At 37.0% G+C, this 17,033-nt stretch overlaps 1 protein-coding gene across 2 annotated transcripts in view; it reads left to right on the top strand.

Annotated features, from left to right (window-relative positions):
• Nucleotides 1-17,033, top strand: part of LOC149647334 (receptor-type guanylate cyclase Gyc76C-like) — a 116,731-nt gene that overhangs the window by 11,668 nt on the left and 88,030 nt on the right. Inside the window, exon 2 of one of the 2 annotated variants that reach the window (XM_089850187.1) lies at nt 1,210-2,071. In XM_089850187.1, coding sequence (XP_089706313.1) covers nt 1,685-2,071 — 387 coding nt within the window. In that variant the 5' untranslated portion in view covers nt 1,210-1,684. Of the gene's footprint in view, nt 1-1,209; nt 2,072-17,033 lie in introns of those variants that run through there. The other variant, XM_089850188.1, reaches the window with a different exon arrangement.

Raw genomic sequence — 17,033 nt, forward strand, 5'->3', positions numbered from 1 at the left:
TACCGACAAACGTCTGTAAATATGTAACAGGAAAAACCTTGAAAAAGTGTGAACCACAATTTCAATTTCGTAAATGCATATTACCTTACGGAAGTATATAGTTAATGACTTAACTAATTGGTTGTTTATTTAAAAAATTGTTATGGATTAACATGAGAGGAAAATTAAGCAACAGACATATATAAACCCTAAATTTACTAAAATTGTGAAAAAGGCGAACGCTAGAATTCGAATGTTAACAATAGCTATGTTTAAAATGATTTTAGGAATAACGTTTCTTAAAACGACTTAACTAGAATGAAATTAAATTACTGACGATTAAAATAATTAATATCAATTATATTTATTTAATTATTTAAGAAAAACCTCGTAAGTGGTTAGATAGCCCTCGTCTCGACTCGGAGAGGTTTATTATGGTTTCCCAACTTGTTAGAAACTGCTAAAGAGGCATATGCTAGAGTTTAAACAGCAACAATAGCTATGTTTAAAATTATTTTAGGAATAACATTTCTTAAAACGATTTAACTAGAATTAAGGTAAATTACTGACGATTAAAATAATTAATATCAATTATATTTATTTAATTATGTAAGAAAAACCGCCTAAGTATGTAGATAGCCCTCGTCTCGACTCTGAGAGGTTTATTTAGGTTTCCCCAACTTGTTAAAAACTGCTAAAGAGGCATACGCTAGAATCCAAACGTCAACAATAGCTATGTTAAAAGTGATTTTAGGAATAAAGTTTCTTAAAACGACTTAACTCGAATTAAGGTAAATTACTGTCGATTAAAATAATTAATATCAATTATATTTGTTTAATTATTTAAGAAAAACCTCCTAAGTGGGTAGATAGCCCTCGTATCGACTCGGAGAGGCTTAGTTTGGTTTCCCAATTTGTTAAAAACTGCTAAAGAGGCATACGCTAGAATTCAAACGGCAACAATAGCTATGTTTAAAATGATTTTGGGAATAACATTTCTTAAAACGATTTAACTAGAATTAAGGTAAATTACTGACGATTAAAATAATTAATATCAATTATATTTATTTATTTATTTATTTAAGAGAAGCCTAAGTGGGTCTCGACTCGGAGAGGTTTATTTTGGTTTCCCCAACTTGTTAATATATCTATTAGAAATTTCCTAAATTCCTATAATATTCCAAAACGTTACCTTCTTCGACTTAACCGAGTTATTTAAATTTGTTTCAGACACTTCAAGGCAAAAGCACCGTAGCAATCAACGGCGAAACTCTGAAAACCATATTTCTTCCTCGTGAACATCAAAAATTGCCGCGAGGTGATCAAGATCATGTTTGTTTTATTGCCTTTAACCACAATGCACAGGGAACCGACAAATATTTCCAACTCAATTAACAACTGGCGGCGAAGTGAGTTTCAATTTTAATCGAGCGACAAAAATTTAAATAATTCGCCTCGAGTCTCGAATGGCTAAATTATCGAGCCAAAATTTGATTGTCGTCTCAACAACAAATTGCAGTCCAGGATAATAACGCGCTACGACAGTTTTGTGTCTACCAAGAAATTAACCTTCGATATCTATTGTTGTTGTTTACATAATACTTCAAGCAACCGCGGCAACTAATGGTTCTTTACGGTGCTTGGTGATTTGTTGTTAGTCATTCCGACAAGTGTACTCGGAGACCATAGATAACCTCGCCGCGTCATGGGTGGTTATTTGAAGTTATCGTATTTTCACGGCATAGCTGTTATTTACTTGTTGGTCGTGTCCGGATTTGGTACGGTGCTCGGTGAAAATTTTACTGTGGGCTATTTGGCCAATTTTAAAGGACGGACAAACTTGGTGCGTCAAGGCGTCATCATCTCGGGCGCCATTACTTACGCGTTGGACGTTATAAACAATGATACGACGCTATTGAAGGATCATTACCTTCTGTTGACGCATAATGACACTAACGGTGAAAGGCTGATTGGAACTAAGGCCGTCATCGAGCAGTATACCAACGGAGCAATCGCCTTCTTCGGACCAGAAGATTCGTGCGACGTCGAAGCGACAGTGGCTGCGTCTTTGAACCTGCCCATGATATCCTTCGTGAGTACAAATGTTTTTTTGATAATATCGTACGGTACTAGTTACTTAGATAGTACATGGTCACGTGGCTATTTTGCTCCTGTAGCAGACGAAAAAGATATTTCAGGGTCACGTGGGTATTTTGCTCTTGTAGTAGCCGGAAAAGATAGTGCATGGTCACGTGGCTACTTTTCTCTTGTAGTAGACGGAAAAGATTGTGCATGGTCACGTGGCTACTTTTCTCTTTGTAGTAGACGAGAAAGATTGTACATGGTCACGTGGCTATTTTGCTCTTTGTAGTAGACGGAAAAGATAGTACATGGTCACGTGGCTTTTTTTTTTTAAGATCCAAAACAGGGTCACATTTCATCAATAAACTGAAAGTGTAAACTTCGAACCGTACGTAGGGGTTTCTGGGGTCGGGATAACTCTTGAAATGTTCCCTCCATGAGGGTATCAAGTTGATAAACCCGAGGGTATGGGGCTTTTAGAGTAGGTTATTGTTGTCATATCAGGCTGGGCATTTTTCTTCATTAAAAGCGACCATTAAATTAGCGTAAATGCGCGAGACATTTTAGCGCAAACTCTGCATGAAGCAAGAGTTGTACTAATCGCGCTGAACTGCCATCATACCCAGGATTCCTTTCGTTTAATTTATTCAGAAAGTCTACAGACAATTTATATACTAAAAGGGAAAGACACTCGATTTCCATCTCGCTTTTTGGCGCCTGCGCTGTAGTCGTTTTGAATCATGAGAGTGCGTATCAACCCCCTGGTACGTCCCGATACTGAAGCAAGTAGTCCACTAAGCCTTGTGAAACCGTATCGTTAACGTAACGTCACATATCCAACGCCATCTGATAACGTTTCTTAAAGGATGCTTTCGGACTTAGGTAATGGGCGCCCTCTTTCGGATGAGTTACGAATTTAAAACGGTAACGATACGGTTTCGCAAGGCTAAGTGGACTACTTGGTGCGTCGAAAAGGGGTGTTATTGTATAAAGTATTACCTTCCGGGTAACAATACATTAGTAAATAAATAAAATGCGGTATGTTGAACTCAATTTAGGCCGAGATTTGATAAACCGTGCCTCGGTATTGTAGAAGGAGAAAAGTCAAGCGGCTAGACAGACGTTTGAGTATTATAACGTTCCGCGCACTATTGTCGCATACTGTACTGTCTCGCTCTGACATAATTTCTCTTAAAGCAGATGTTTTCAAATTATAATTATCTTAATCTAGATATTTTTTTCCTGTCCATAACACCCGGGTTAACGATTTCAACGCGTTACTGCCACTGTTAACCAACAGCGCTAACTATCATTATTAATTAACCTCGGCAAGTTTTGACGCTGAATGTAGAAACCGTGTAGGACCGAGAAGACCCATTTTTATCAACGCGAAAAGGGATATGCTGAGCTGGACATTTTAAGTTTTCAGTTCCATCAGCACGAAACGGCAGTGCATTTAGAAATTTAACTTTTAACATTAAAATTCGCCATTAGATGGCGCCAAAAGCCATACATGAAGGGGATAGTGAAGTTCCATACCCCCAAGTGGTAGACTTCTTTCAAATCTTCACATTGGGCTAGTTGATTGTCAGATCGCTGTTAGCAGGGATAAATGAGGTGAGATGGATTGGATATGATGACGGACGACCCGCGGCATGCACCGTGACTCTACCAGGGTACCTCGCGCACGCCCATAACCTTTGGTAGGCGTGCTGTCGCGTCGCGCATAGCTTCTGTTTTAAAGACAGAGGGGGCGTCCTTTACGATTCCGTACTGTTCGACCCTACCTAAACGCTGAGGATGCTGGGAACTAGGACTTCAGTGCCATTCCGTAGGTGGGGATACAGAGGCAACGTTATAGGTGTTGGAGTTACCTCTCTCCTTCAACACTGTCTGGCTGTCACAGCTTCTGCTGTAGTGTGGGAAAGGTTTAATGCAGGTGGCGCAATACCCTTCTATTGAATTTGACCTTTAGCTGCATTCTTAATTGAAAACAAACCTTGAAAGCGTGTATACCAATAGTTAGTTGCCACACACGATCAGTTAAAATAGTACGACATAAATATGACACTATCTCATCGTTATAACCTTTAGCCGAATACAAATTTCATCAAAATGATAAAAAAATAATAATTTTAATAAATATTTGTGCCAGTGTATAAGAGATTTCACTTCGGTTGTTCGTCATTAAAAAAATATTTAATCTACAATTCTAAAAATAGAAAAATGTTGATGCGTTTACAACAGATATCATCAACTCGAGTTTGCTGATAAATGAAACGCGCGTGTTGATAACGTTGAGTTAAAGGAACATTTGAGTGTCGAGTTCTCTTGAAATATGTACTTGTAAAACGTTTGACAAAATTCTCTATAAATTTAGTATTGGTTCATTCGAGCACCACAGATTTTACTGGCGGTAAAAATATGATCACGTGATCGGTCGCCATTTATGGAGAGCAGGGCCGGAAATAAGCACTGGACACTGGACATTGTCCATTAAAATTATAAAATTTTCCATAATATTTTTAAAAATTAAGAGGATTGCTGGACATTTTGACCAATAAATTTCCCCATGACTATGAAGATGCGACACTATTTTTGACCACTCCAGTGGACAATGTCCCATAAATTTTCATGTCAAGATAGGGATCACTGGACACATGTCCAATAAGAAATTTTGCTTATTTCCAGCCCTGAATTGGAGAGTGGGGTTTTGTTTTGGCAATTGGCATAGCTAACTCGCTCACGTTCGTGAGCGTATGGGGCGTGGTTTTAGTATCTGATTATCGTCTGCTTCAAGTCCATAGTACCTACTAAAGGGCATTTTTTTCAAAATGGTAGTAGAGTTTATTAAGTATTTGTTTGAGTGGTTGACAATATTATTTCGTCAACGTGATGAGAAATCGTTATTGTATCAATAACCTCTTTTTGAGGAAATAATTGTAATTCTGTGAAAGTTTCAGATGAATCGGCTGTTTACTACACTACTAACCTAATCCCGCTTTGCTTAAAATACTCTACTGTAGTTCTGAATTAAGTGCCCTTTAGCCAGGGTTCCTCGAAGTAGATGGTTATGCATCGGGTCAATTGTAATATCTGGTGTAAGTCTTTAGGCGCGAAGGATGTTACAGTTTCGTAGAGTTTTAACTTTACCGCTATATAACGGTTGATAGAACTGAGCTGGCTCGGAGTTTAGCTTCGTCAAACCATTTATCAAAGAACTCTGATTTATAAATTAAGTCAAATTCTTCTGCTATAACAACTAAGCAGTATTTTTTTTTACAATTACATTTTCTAATTCCTGTTTTACTCGTAAAAAGCCTTACTACTAAGTACTAATCGTCCTAGCATAATCGGTATAAGCTCGCGCCACATTTCATAGCGCCATCTATGACTGTCTAGGGCAATTATAGGTTTACTAAAAAATTGGAGAAAGAGAAAAGATGTTATTGAAAATATTCGAACAATTGTGAAATAGTTGCAAAGCTTTAAATCTTTAAGAGTTCCTGAAGCAAGTAAATGTAATTTTAAATGATGAGTACTAGTAGTTGTTAAATCAATGATAGAAATTTTAGCAGACGAATTTAGGAATACATACATCTATTTGGAACCATTGGGTTCCCATATCTCATGTTAATTTCTAGGCGGGGTTTGTAGGCCGTGCTTGAGAACTTACAATCCGTCACGCCTTTTAATTCTGATGGCGTCTTCTAACTGTAATTTCATTGGTTACTTAGGCATCTTATACCTTCTTCCTAATAAACTAGATATCACTTCTTGCTATAATAATGTGAGCAAACGTACAAGAAATTATCAAGAAGGCAATGGGATGTGTCACCATTAACGTAATTATGTCACTTCAACTTTGTAGTAAACGCTCTTCAATCAATAGAAACCGTAGACTTATACCTACGTTCAGAAATGAACGTCGATGCTGATATCATGCACCTTGATAAGTGTGGGTCAGAAATTGAGGTTAGCATCTGTCCCGACCTCCTCGCTTTAGCTAGTAATATTGGATGACAGCCAGTCGTCTGTCTGCATCTAAAACCCTTCCTTGTTATTTTCGAATGAAAAACTAAAGTGGAATCTAAGGGTTCTGGAGAAATTCCGTGTTAAAATTATCCCATCTCGCCAACGGCTTCGAGATATGCCGAGATCACACGTCTGAAATCAAGCCAAGAAATATATTAACATCGTAAACCGAACAATGCAATTAGAAGATACTTATTTTCAAACTCGCGACTGACCAAAACAGCACTGATTTCTGGAATCGTTACTAAATGTTTTTCAATGTAATGCTTTTCAAACGCAGTGACGTCACAATTTTTGATCAACTTGACAAAATCACAAGTTTATAAGACATGTTCCATAAGTGTCACACTAGCTATACTTCGTAGAGCTTGAGACTTACAGCTCGAGCTAGTTCGAGAACGACGGAAGCGAGAATTTCAGACTACACTCGGTTAATTTTGCAGTCCATCTAGTTCATATTTAGTCTGTACTAAGCCTTTGACAGCGCCTCAATTGGCGTCGCTTTACCCTGAATCTATGACCTACCTCACTCACTTCATGACAAGCTCTCATCAGTAATTAGTGACAAACTTATGGAACATATCAGCTCACGAGGCTAGAGCAATGGACTATTGAACGCATGCGCGTGAACGTACGCTCTCTTGCCGTGAGGGGGTAGCGGTAACCATGGTAACCGGGGATGGGCACAGTACCGTTTCAGGAACCGGGGGGACTACTTTATGCATTTTGTCTTACTCAGAGTCTCCCCTCTTATGCATTCTCCTTTCTACCCGTTGCGCAGTACTTGTTGCGTGAGTTCAAAGTGACCTTTCAACTTTACAACATTACCAGAGAAACTAAACCAAACTTAATTTAGTCAGCATTAAATTAACTCATGTGAGAGAATACCTGCAAATATTTTTATTCATAAAACTTGCAAATGGCGGCACAGTGTATCGAAAATGCGCAAACGCAATTGACAACGTCGATAAAGCGATCTGCGTTTCTTATGAATCACCTCCAACTGCTCGTATAGAACTTCATCCACTGCGGTTTAAAAATAATTCAAACCAACCTTGGATGGCGTATACATTTTGATACGGTACAAAACACCTGTTCCATGGGAAATGTGTTATTTTTGTATAAAAGTGGTACTACTTTCCTAGCTCCCGTGTATTTTCTCCTCACGTTGCGCAGACCATTGCGCAGACGTCTTCACTTGTTACTTAGATTAAACGAGGGAGTACCCACTAATTGTAAATTTCGAAAATATTAGGGACTGTTCACAAAGTACGCAACAAGACTTAAGTAAAATTGCTACTGTGCCTAATGCATAAGTTCATAAGATTTGATCCATAAGTTTGTCACTAGTCACTGAGTGCTGGTCATGAAGTGACGTAGGTCATAGATTCTTGTAAAGCGACGCCTGGTAAGGCGCTGTCAAAGGTTTAGATGAAATAGACTAAATAGGAAGATGGACTGCAAAATTAACCACCGAGTGTAGTAAAATGTATTTGTAGCGTCGTTCTCGAACTAGCCCTCATTAAGTATAGGAAGTGTCATACTTATGAACTATACGTTATTAACTTATGTTAAATGTTACGTAATAAATCATATCTTAGTACATAAACCACATTTTCCAACGCCTTAGGAAAAAAATGTAATTTTTTTTAAGGATAAGTTTACACAATTTTCAGAATCTAATTAAAAGAGGTTTGGATGCTTTGGATTGCAACTTTTGTTTCAAGGTAGAAACGCGAGGTTAAAAACGTTTTCGAAAGATTTTATCGTGCTACTAACCCTTTACGATTCGGTACTCGGCAATAGGCGAATGTTAACGAAAAGTCATTGACGTCCGAAATCAGTTATACATATCACGCCTATTTCGTTTAAAAATTGTTAGGAGAATTAGCAATTAAAGGCAGAGTTTCGGCGAAAAGGGTTGCTGCGAAGTAACAATGGGAAAAACGTGTACCGATTTTAGAATCCCTGCTGGGACAAAATTTTAGCTTGGACTTCTAGTGAACTGAAAGGCGTAAAATGCGGTTCTTTGGGGGGGGGGAGTATGCGAAATCTGTGAGAAATAGGCGCGCTAACTGTGGAACGGCATAGGTTGGGTGGGACGCAAAAAAATGGCGGAGGAATAGTCGGACGCAATGGTAATTGGCTAATAAGGGCTACAAACGAACCAATTACAATTGAGTGTGACTTTTCCTCCCCCATTTTTGGAGTCCCACCCAACCTGAGCCGTTCTTTCCCATCACCCTTGGCTAGAACCCCTCAGAAGTTTTCTCCAAAATGGACACGATCGCCCCATTGCTCGGTTTTCAGCTCGCTAGAACCTAAGACTAAGACCGTTAAACACATGTAGATGTACTGGGAAAATTATAAGCTAAAACCCCAGGTTCTTCTAATGGCATCGCCTGCCAGCAACGCCACTAGCGTGAGAATCCCGAAACTTAATTCGACTCATAAGTCTTAAATTATGGCTATGGTTTGAGTGGAAAAAGTTTCAATATTGGTCGCGGCGTGGCGCTAGAGAGGCGCTGCCCTAAAAGAACCAACCATACGCCATCTGTATCTCCATTCCAGTCCATTTGTGTTTAATAGGGAGCTAACAACTGCCTAGGGGAAAGAGATAGTCTGACGTCACACAGCCCCCCCCCTCTGGTGGGCATTTTTACACGCGTAGAAAACTGTTTCCAACCCGCCGTTAGGGGGGGGATGAAACTCTAGTAAGAGATAGAAGGGTGTACCGACGTTTCAGGGTCAGATCTGTTAGCTCCCTATGGTCTTAGTTAGACCAATCTTTTCGCTGTAACTAGGCCTTTAAAGAACCAGTTCCAAAAATACTTTTGTGACCATGAAATCTAAAAATAAATCGCGTTTTAGAAACCGGTAATGAAAAATGTGTGGAATCCTTGCCTTTCTCTCACTGTTTTATAATATTATGTAAAAAGTCTAGACTCGAAATTAAACTCTAAAGGAAACGTTTAACTAGGCAAGACTTTTGGGCAGGAAAAAGGAGGAAAAAAACTTCTCCGGAGCAATTAGTTCTGCTTTGCAATTTTTACGCTCCCACAAGCAACAGCCAACAGACGCTATAATACATCATATACTCTTAAAATGCAGCTTTAATTTTATGCAATGCCGCTTGAAGTAATGGTTATTCAGTTTTGTTTTCTTTGATTACTGTGTTAAGATTGGGCGTTTCGAAAATTCGGGGGTGAAATAGAGGTTGGTCTTTGACCATTCTGTTTTCTTAGTCTTTGCATAAGTTTATTACTTAGATGTTCCATAAGTATGACACTACCTATACAAGTTCGTAATGCTACTGAGAGACTTACAGCTCGAGCTAGTTCGAGAACGACGGAAGCGAAAATTGAAGTCCTACACTCGGTGGTTAATTTTGCAGTACTTCCATCTAGCTCCAATTTAGTCTGAATTACTAAGCCTTTGGCAGCGACTCACCAGGCGTCGCTTTACCTTGAATCTATGACCTACGTCACTTCATGACAAGTTCTCAGTAACCAGTGACAAACTTATGGAAAATACCTTATGAACTTAAAACCTTAGTAAACAGATTTTTTGAAAAAGTCTAAATATTGCATTTTTCTAATCTATATTTAAAATTTTATAAAATTCTGACCAGCGGTTACTTGTTAAAAAAAGTGTCCCACTTTCAGACGGCTCAAACACGTGGTGATTCCAGTTTGACGTCAGGGTTTGCTAGTTCCATTCCAGGGATTCTCCCCCATTTCACCCAAAAACAGTTTCCCCAATTCCCATTTCTCCCAAACTCATTTCTCCCAAAATATTTTTCCCCCAAAACAGAAACATTGGCTATTAATTTCCCTTAAAATATCCTCTCGAACCGTGCATTCCACTGCTTCAATAAACTCGGCGCGTATTTCACTGTATATCTAAAGTAACGCAATAAAAGCAAACTGAATGATTACAACACAACCCAACCTAACCCAACCAAAACCAACCTAACCCAACCAAAACCAACCTAACCCAACCTAACCTAACCTGACCCAACCTAACCTAAAATAACCTGATCTAACCTAGCCTAACCCAACCCAACTCAAGCTGACCCAACCCAACCCAACTTAACCTAACCCGACCAAACCCAACCTAACCCGACCAAACCCAACCCAACCCAACCTAACCCACCCTAACCCAACCCAACAAGGCTAATTTTTTCCAGGGCTTTTTAATTTATATAGGCTAAAATTAGATCTCAACTTCCGGGCTTGGGCGAAACGGGAAAAAAATCTTTTGGGCGAAATATTCCTTTTGGGGATTATGGGATTGGGGAAAATGGGAACATACCATTCCAGGGTTTGCTAGGCATTGGATAATAAGGCTAGGAGTGTAATCTTTCAATTTAGAGAAGGTGTTTTTCAACCATTACCTCGAGGATCGCTGTCGTCGCAACTTCTTCTTGGGAGAAGTTTTACTTTCTCTATTTAATTGGCAGTTCTTGAATTTTATTTATATAATTGTTTCGGACATGCTCTAAGGAAGTCCAATTTATTTTCTTTGGCGGTACTTGACCACTGCCGCCCTCTTAATTATTCTTGACCATTAGCTTTAATTTAACGCATGCACAGTTGACCGCGCGTTTCTACTGTGCCTGTAAATGTTTACTCTAAATGGCAACAAAAGCAGCAAGAAGTGATATCTAGTTTATTAGGGAGAAGGTATAAGATGCCTAAGTATTCTCGCGCCATAGTCCCAGTCCCCCTTTCAAAAACAAGGGGGGACGTAAAAGGAGGCCGGGGGGCTATTTCGCCTCTTCTCAGTCGGAAAATACAAGTAATTTTCGTCATTCGCGTCGCGCTGTCGTGAGTTTTCAAGAAACAATGAGATGCTGCTGGTTGTAATTTAGAGGAGGCGGGGATTAACTCCGGACCTAAGTTTGGACTGGAAATAAAGCTGGAAATGCGGCGAATTTATACCTTCTCCCTAATAAACTAGATATCACTTCTTGAAGCAACAAGATTTTCAAATCATTGGCAACCGGTTTGGTTTCAAAACAAACAAAATCAACCGTTTCATTACGGTTTTATCGCTAGTGTGAACGTAGCTTCATAGTATTTTCTTTTTTATTGTAATCTTTATCAAAAATACCGTTCCTTGATTATTAATATGAATAAAATTTTAATATATGTAGAACATTAGCATAATGGTTTTATAAGGTAGTTGAATTGTAAATCGTATCTTAATTCTCTTTTTATCCTCAAATTTAAATGTATAATTTCGGATCTAGCTTTACATTTTATTATAATTGTTTTTTCCTCGAAAATTAATTTAGGCTAGAAATACTTTAAAGAATAAGTTCAGGTAATGTAACATTATACCTTATAGGTGCGGCCTTTTTCTAAATATGAAAGGAATTAAATATAAACTAAATTATCTCTTATTACTAAATAATTAGCATTTAATTAATCTTTAAAACATTCAAGGACTACTGCGCCATCCTCCATTGGTTTAGTTGCGTCTGCTAACCCGAACCTCTTAAGCGCGTGATCGAGTGGGCTATGCCCTACCTTACCCCTACCTCTCCCAGCTTGTGATAATTCAACCAATCCCGTTCGGGGTAAGGGTCCTGGGAGGGTCTATTTAGCAGACGCCACTAAACCAATGGCGTAGTAGTACTTTATTATTTTTAATACTAGTTAAATGCAAATTATATTGTAATAAGAGATCATTTATTTAGTTCTTTTTAATATTTAATTCCTTTTATATTTAGCAAAAGGCCGTTTTTTTAAAGTATAGTTGTAGAACCTTTCCTTTCTACTATTCAGGTATCATTACATTTTATGGGTGACGTCCAAACTTCTGGTGTTTGGAACGAAAACGATTTATTAATGATCCGCCTTTTTGTCCTCAAAACTTTCCTCTTAACTATTTAGTTTTAATCCATCAAAATTTGAACGAAATTATTTTCGACATAATTAACAAAAATTAATTATAGATAATATCCAGGAAAAATTTAAAATTTATTTTCCATTATAGGCCTTGTAATTTGTTGAGAGCCTTCGCCACTTGTCCATCCATTGGTCTTCGTCTATTGAACATAAACACCATTTTGTACAAAAACAAGAAGTGATATCTAGTTTATTAGGGAGAAGGTATAAGTTGCCTAAGTATTCGCGCGCCATTGTCCCAGTCCCCCTTTCAAAATACAAGGGGGACGTAAAAGGAGGTCGGGCTATTTTGCCTCTCCTCAGTCGGAAAATACCTGTAATTTTCGTTATCATTGGCGTCGCGCTGACGTGAGTTTTCAAGAACCAATGAGATGCTGGTTGTGATTTAGAGGCGGCGGGGTTTAACTCCGGACAGGCTACGTTTGCACTGGAGATAAAGAGCTGGAAATGTGCCGCGAATATATACCTTCTCTCTAATAAACTAAATATCACTTCTTGGTACAAACTTCCTTTTTGCACCAACTACTGATCTTTGTCTATTTCACGTTGACACAAATTGGCGCATATTGATCTTAGTCTATTTCACATAAACCGCAGTTGGCTTTTATTAGACTATCAACTGTTGACTTATGGTCATATTCTTATGAAAACACGAGTTAAGTTTAGTGAAATGTAGCTGTTTTCCTCAAACGCCAGTTTGTTTTTTGACGCATCTGGTGCAAGAATAGCAATGTATTTTTAACATATCCCATAATTAAGTTCAATTTAATGTTAAAATTAAAATATGATAATTATAATTATTAGTTTAAAATATAATTAACATTAAGAGGTTTAATCATCTCCGGGCACGGGTTGCGTAATGATACTTTAGATGCGCATAATTCATACAATGCAAGAATATTGTATTTTAAAATATTCTATAATTAAGTTCAATTTACTGTTAATGCTAATATAAGAAAATTATACTTATTAGTTTAAAATGGATTTACAATTAAAATTAAGAGGTTTAATTACCTTTATGCATATGTGGCGTAGTTCTCCATTAAATGCACCAAGAATCATAATGCATTTTTAACATATCCTATATAATTAAGTTCAATTTAATGTTAAAATTAAAATAAGATAATTATAATTATTAGTTTAGAATATGATTAGAATTAACATTACGTGATATAATTATCTCTCGTCATATGTTACTTAGTTGCACTTTTAATGCACGCAATGGAAGAATCGTAATGCATTTTAAAATATTCTATAATTATAAGTTCAATTTACTGTTAAGAAAATTATACTTTTTAGTTTAACATATTATTAACATTAAGAGGTTTAATTATCTCCGGGTATGTGTTGCGTAGTTGTACTTCTAATGCACCGAATGCAAGAATCATAATGTATTTTTAACAGATCCTATAATTAACTTTAATTTACTGTTAATAATATTATAAGAAAATTATAATGATTAGTTTAAAATAGAATTAACATCAAGAAATGTAATTATCACAAGGCATATGTTACTTAGTTGCACTTTTAATGCATACAATGCAAGAATCATAATGTATTTTCAACGTAATTGAGATAAATTTAAGTCTAACATTATCATAAGAATTAAATATAAAATTAACATAATCGTCTCCAGGCATAGTTTAAAAGAAGTATTTTAGTGCATATATTGCAAGAAATATAAACTATTTTTAACATAACCTGTAATTTAGTTAAATTTACGGTTAAAATAAGAATTAATTTTGACTTAAATTAAAAATAGAATTGATATTAGATAATAATTATCTCTCGGTGTATGTTACTTAGTTGTATTTTTAATTCACCAAGAATCGTAACACATAATAAATTTACAGTTATCATTAATATAACATTATAATAAGGATTAAATAATTGTAATTAAAAATAGAATTAACATTATAATTAAAGTAATTATCTCGGGTCGTAGATTGCATTTTGATTTATAATAGAACCGTTTTATTTATTTAATGTTTTTATCAAGGTTACTACCATACTAATAATATTTTTTTATTAAAAGAAAGGGCAGGTAACATAATATTATACCTTAATTAAAAGAACGGCCTTTTTCTAAATATAAATGGGATTAAAATAAATAAATGATTTCTTATTACAAAATAATTAGTATTTAATTGGTGTTAAAAATAATCAAGGAATACTGAGCCACCCGCCATTGGTTTAGTGGCGTCTGCTAAATAGAACCCTATCTTACCCATACGGGGAATTTTCACAGGGTGGGAGAGGTAGGGGGTAAGTGGGTCGATTTAGCAGACGCCACTAAATCAATGGTGGATGGTGTTGTAGTCCTTGATTATTTTTAAGACTAATTAAATGTACTAATTGTCTTGTAATAAGAGATCATTTATTTATTTCTAATATTTTTCCTTTTATATTCGGAAAAAAGGGTTATGTTACCTGAACCAAGAAGCGATATCTAGTTTACTAGGGAGAAGGTATAAATTCGCCACATTTCCAGCTTGATCTCCAGTCCAAACGTAGCCTGTCCGGAGTTAATCCCCGCCGACTCTAAATTACAACCAGCATCTTATTGGTTCTTGAAAACTCGGGTCAGCGTCAGCGTGATTCGAATGACGAAAATTAGTCATATTTTCCGACTGAGGAGAGGCGAAATAGCCCGGCCTCCTTTTACGTCCCCCCTTGTATTTTGAAAAGGGGACTAAGACTATGGCAGGCACGAATACTAAGGCATCTTATACCTTCTCCCTAGTAAACTAGATATTACTTCTTGCCTGAACTTTTAACGATGCTAAATATAGTTAATATTAAATTATTATTATTAAATTGTGATAAATTATTTAAAAATTAAAAAAAGGTATTTTATTTGGGGGGGGGGAGGTGAGCGGATCTTTACATCATTTGCGGTAGAACTTCAGACAATTTAAAAGTAAGTCAGAGAAACGGTAATGATATCTGGATGGTTGCCTAAAATAATTATTATAAGATTTTTGAAATGAGAGACTAAATTAAATTTCTAAATGATGACTAATAACAGAGACAAGTAAAAAGACAGATTATAAATAGATAATTTTAACTATTATAATAAATATTAACATTAATATTAATATTATGGCTGCAATCTTAAGGAAAGTTTCCCATTTTATTTTAGTAATTAAAGTGAAGGTGACAGTGCTTTTGTTGATGTATTTAAAAGGGTAGTTTAACACTAAGAACAAAAGGCACCGGCAGACCATATCAAATCTAAGACCATTATACACAGATGTACTGAGAAAATTATATGCCGAAACCCGGGTTCTTCTAATGGCATCACATGTCAGCAACGCCCCTAGCGGGAGATTCCCGAAACTTAATTCGACTCGTAAGCCTTATGTTATGGCTATGGTTTTGAGTCGATAAAGTTTAAATATTGGCCGCGGTGTGGCGCTAGAGAGGCGCTACCTTAAAAGAACCAGGGCCGGAAATAAGTAAATGTTCTTATAGGACATGCGTCCAGTGGACGCCCTGTTTGCCTGGAAAATTTATAGGACATTGCGACACTTTAGTGTGGAAAATTTATTGGACATTGTGACACTGGAGTGTGGAAAATTTATTGGACATTGCGACACTGGAGTGTGTAAAATTTATTGGACATTGCGACACTGGAGTGTGGAAAATTTATTGGACATTGTGACACTGGAGTGTGGAAAATTTATTGGACATTGTGACACTGGAGTGTGGAAAATTTATTGGACATTGTGACACTGGAGTGCGGAAAATTTATTGGACATTGTGACACTGGAGTGTGGAAAATTTATTGGACATTGTGACACTGGAGTGTGGAAAATTTATTGGACATTGTGACACTGGAGTGTGGAAAATTTATTGGACATTGTGACACTGGAGTGTGGAAAATTTATTGGACATTGTGACACTGGAGTGTGGAAAATTTATTGGACATTGTGACACTGGAGTGCGGAAAATTTATTGGACATTGTGACACTGGAGCGTGGAAAATTTATTGGACATTGTGACACTGGAGTGTGGAAAATTTATTGGACATTGCGACACTGGAGTGTGTAAAATTTATTGGACATTGCGACACTGGAGTGTGGAAAATTTATTGGACATTGTGACACTGGAGTGTGGAAAATTTATTGGACATTGTGACACTGGAGTGTGGAAAATTTATTGGACATTGTGACACTGGAGTGCGGAAAATTTATTGGACATTGTGACACTGGAGTGTGGAAAATTTATTGGACATTGTGACACTGGAGTGTGGAAAATTTATTGGACATTGTGACACTGGAGTGTGGAAAATTTATTGGACATTGTGACACTGGAGTGCGGAAAATTTATTGGACATTGTGACACTGGAGCGTGGAAAATTTATTGGACATTGTGACACTGGAGTGTGGAAAATTTATTGGACATTGTGACACTGGAGTGTGGAAAATTTATTGGACATTGTGACACTGGAGTGTGGAAAATTTATTGGACATTGTGACACTGGAGTGTGGAAAATTTATAGGACATTGTGACACTGGAGTGTGGAAAATTTATAGGACATTGTGACACTGGAGTGTGGAAAATTTATAGGACATTGTGACACTGGAGTGTGGAAAATTTATTGGACAATGTCCAGTGTCCGGCCCTGAAAAGAACCACGCGTAACCCGTATCTGTGTTCAATGGTTTTTGATTAAAGTCACAACGATCCACTTTTCCCGCTAATAACTACATTTTTCGAGTAAACAACCCCTTTTGTATGGGTATATTTTAGATCTAAACAAAACCCCTAACCTACAATGAAAAACGTTGAGTCATCGCAACCAAACCACTTGTAATAAACCTTTGCCGGGAGCTACTGGTATCAACGACGCAGTGTCGCAGTTTAGTTCGTTCAGATTCGGTAACCAATTGCGACCGTGCTTAACAATGTGATTAAACAAACAATCAAATAGAGTTTAAACAAACCACTTTCTCACGTATATGTTAGATGTTCTTAAAATATTCGTTTGGCCTTAAAAGTAATCTGGGAAATACGAGG

This window comes from Phalangium opilio, unplaced genomic scaffold, assembly GCF_054372755.1.
Source record: "Phalangium opilio isolate 3A_F unplaced genomic scaffold, DU_Popi_V2 ptg000089l_1, whole genome shotgun sequence".
NCBI classification, from domain to species: domain Eukaryota; kingdom Metazoa; phylum Arthropoda; class Arachnida; order Opiliones; family Phalangiidae; genus Phalangium; species Phalangium opilio.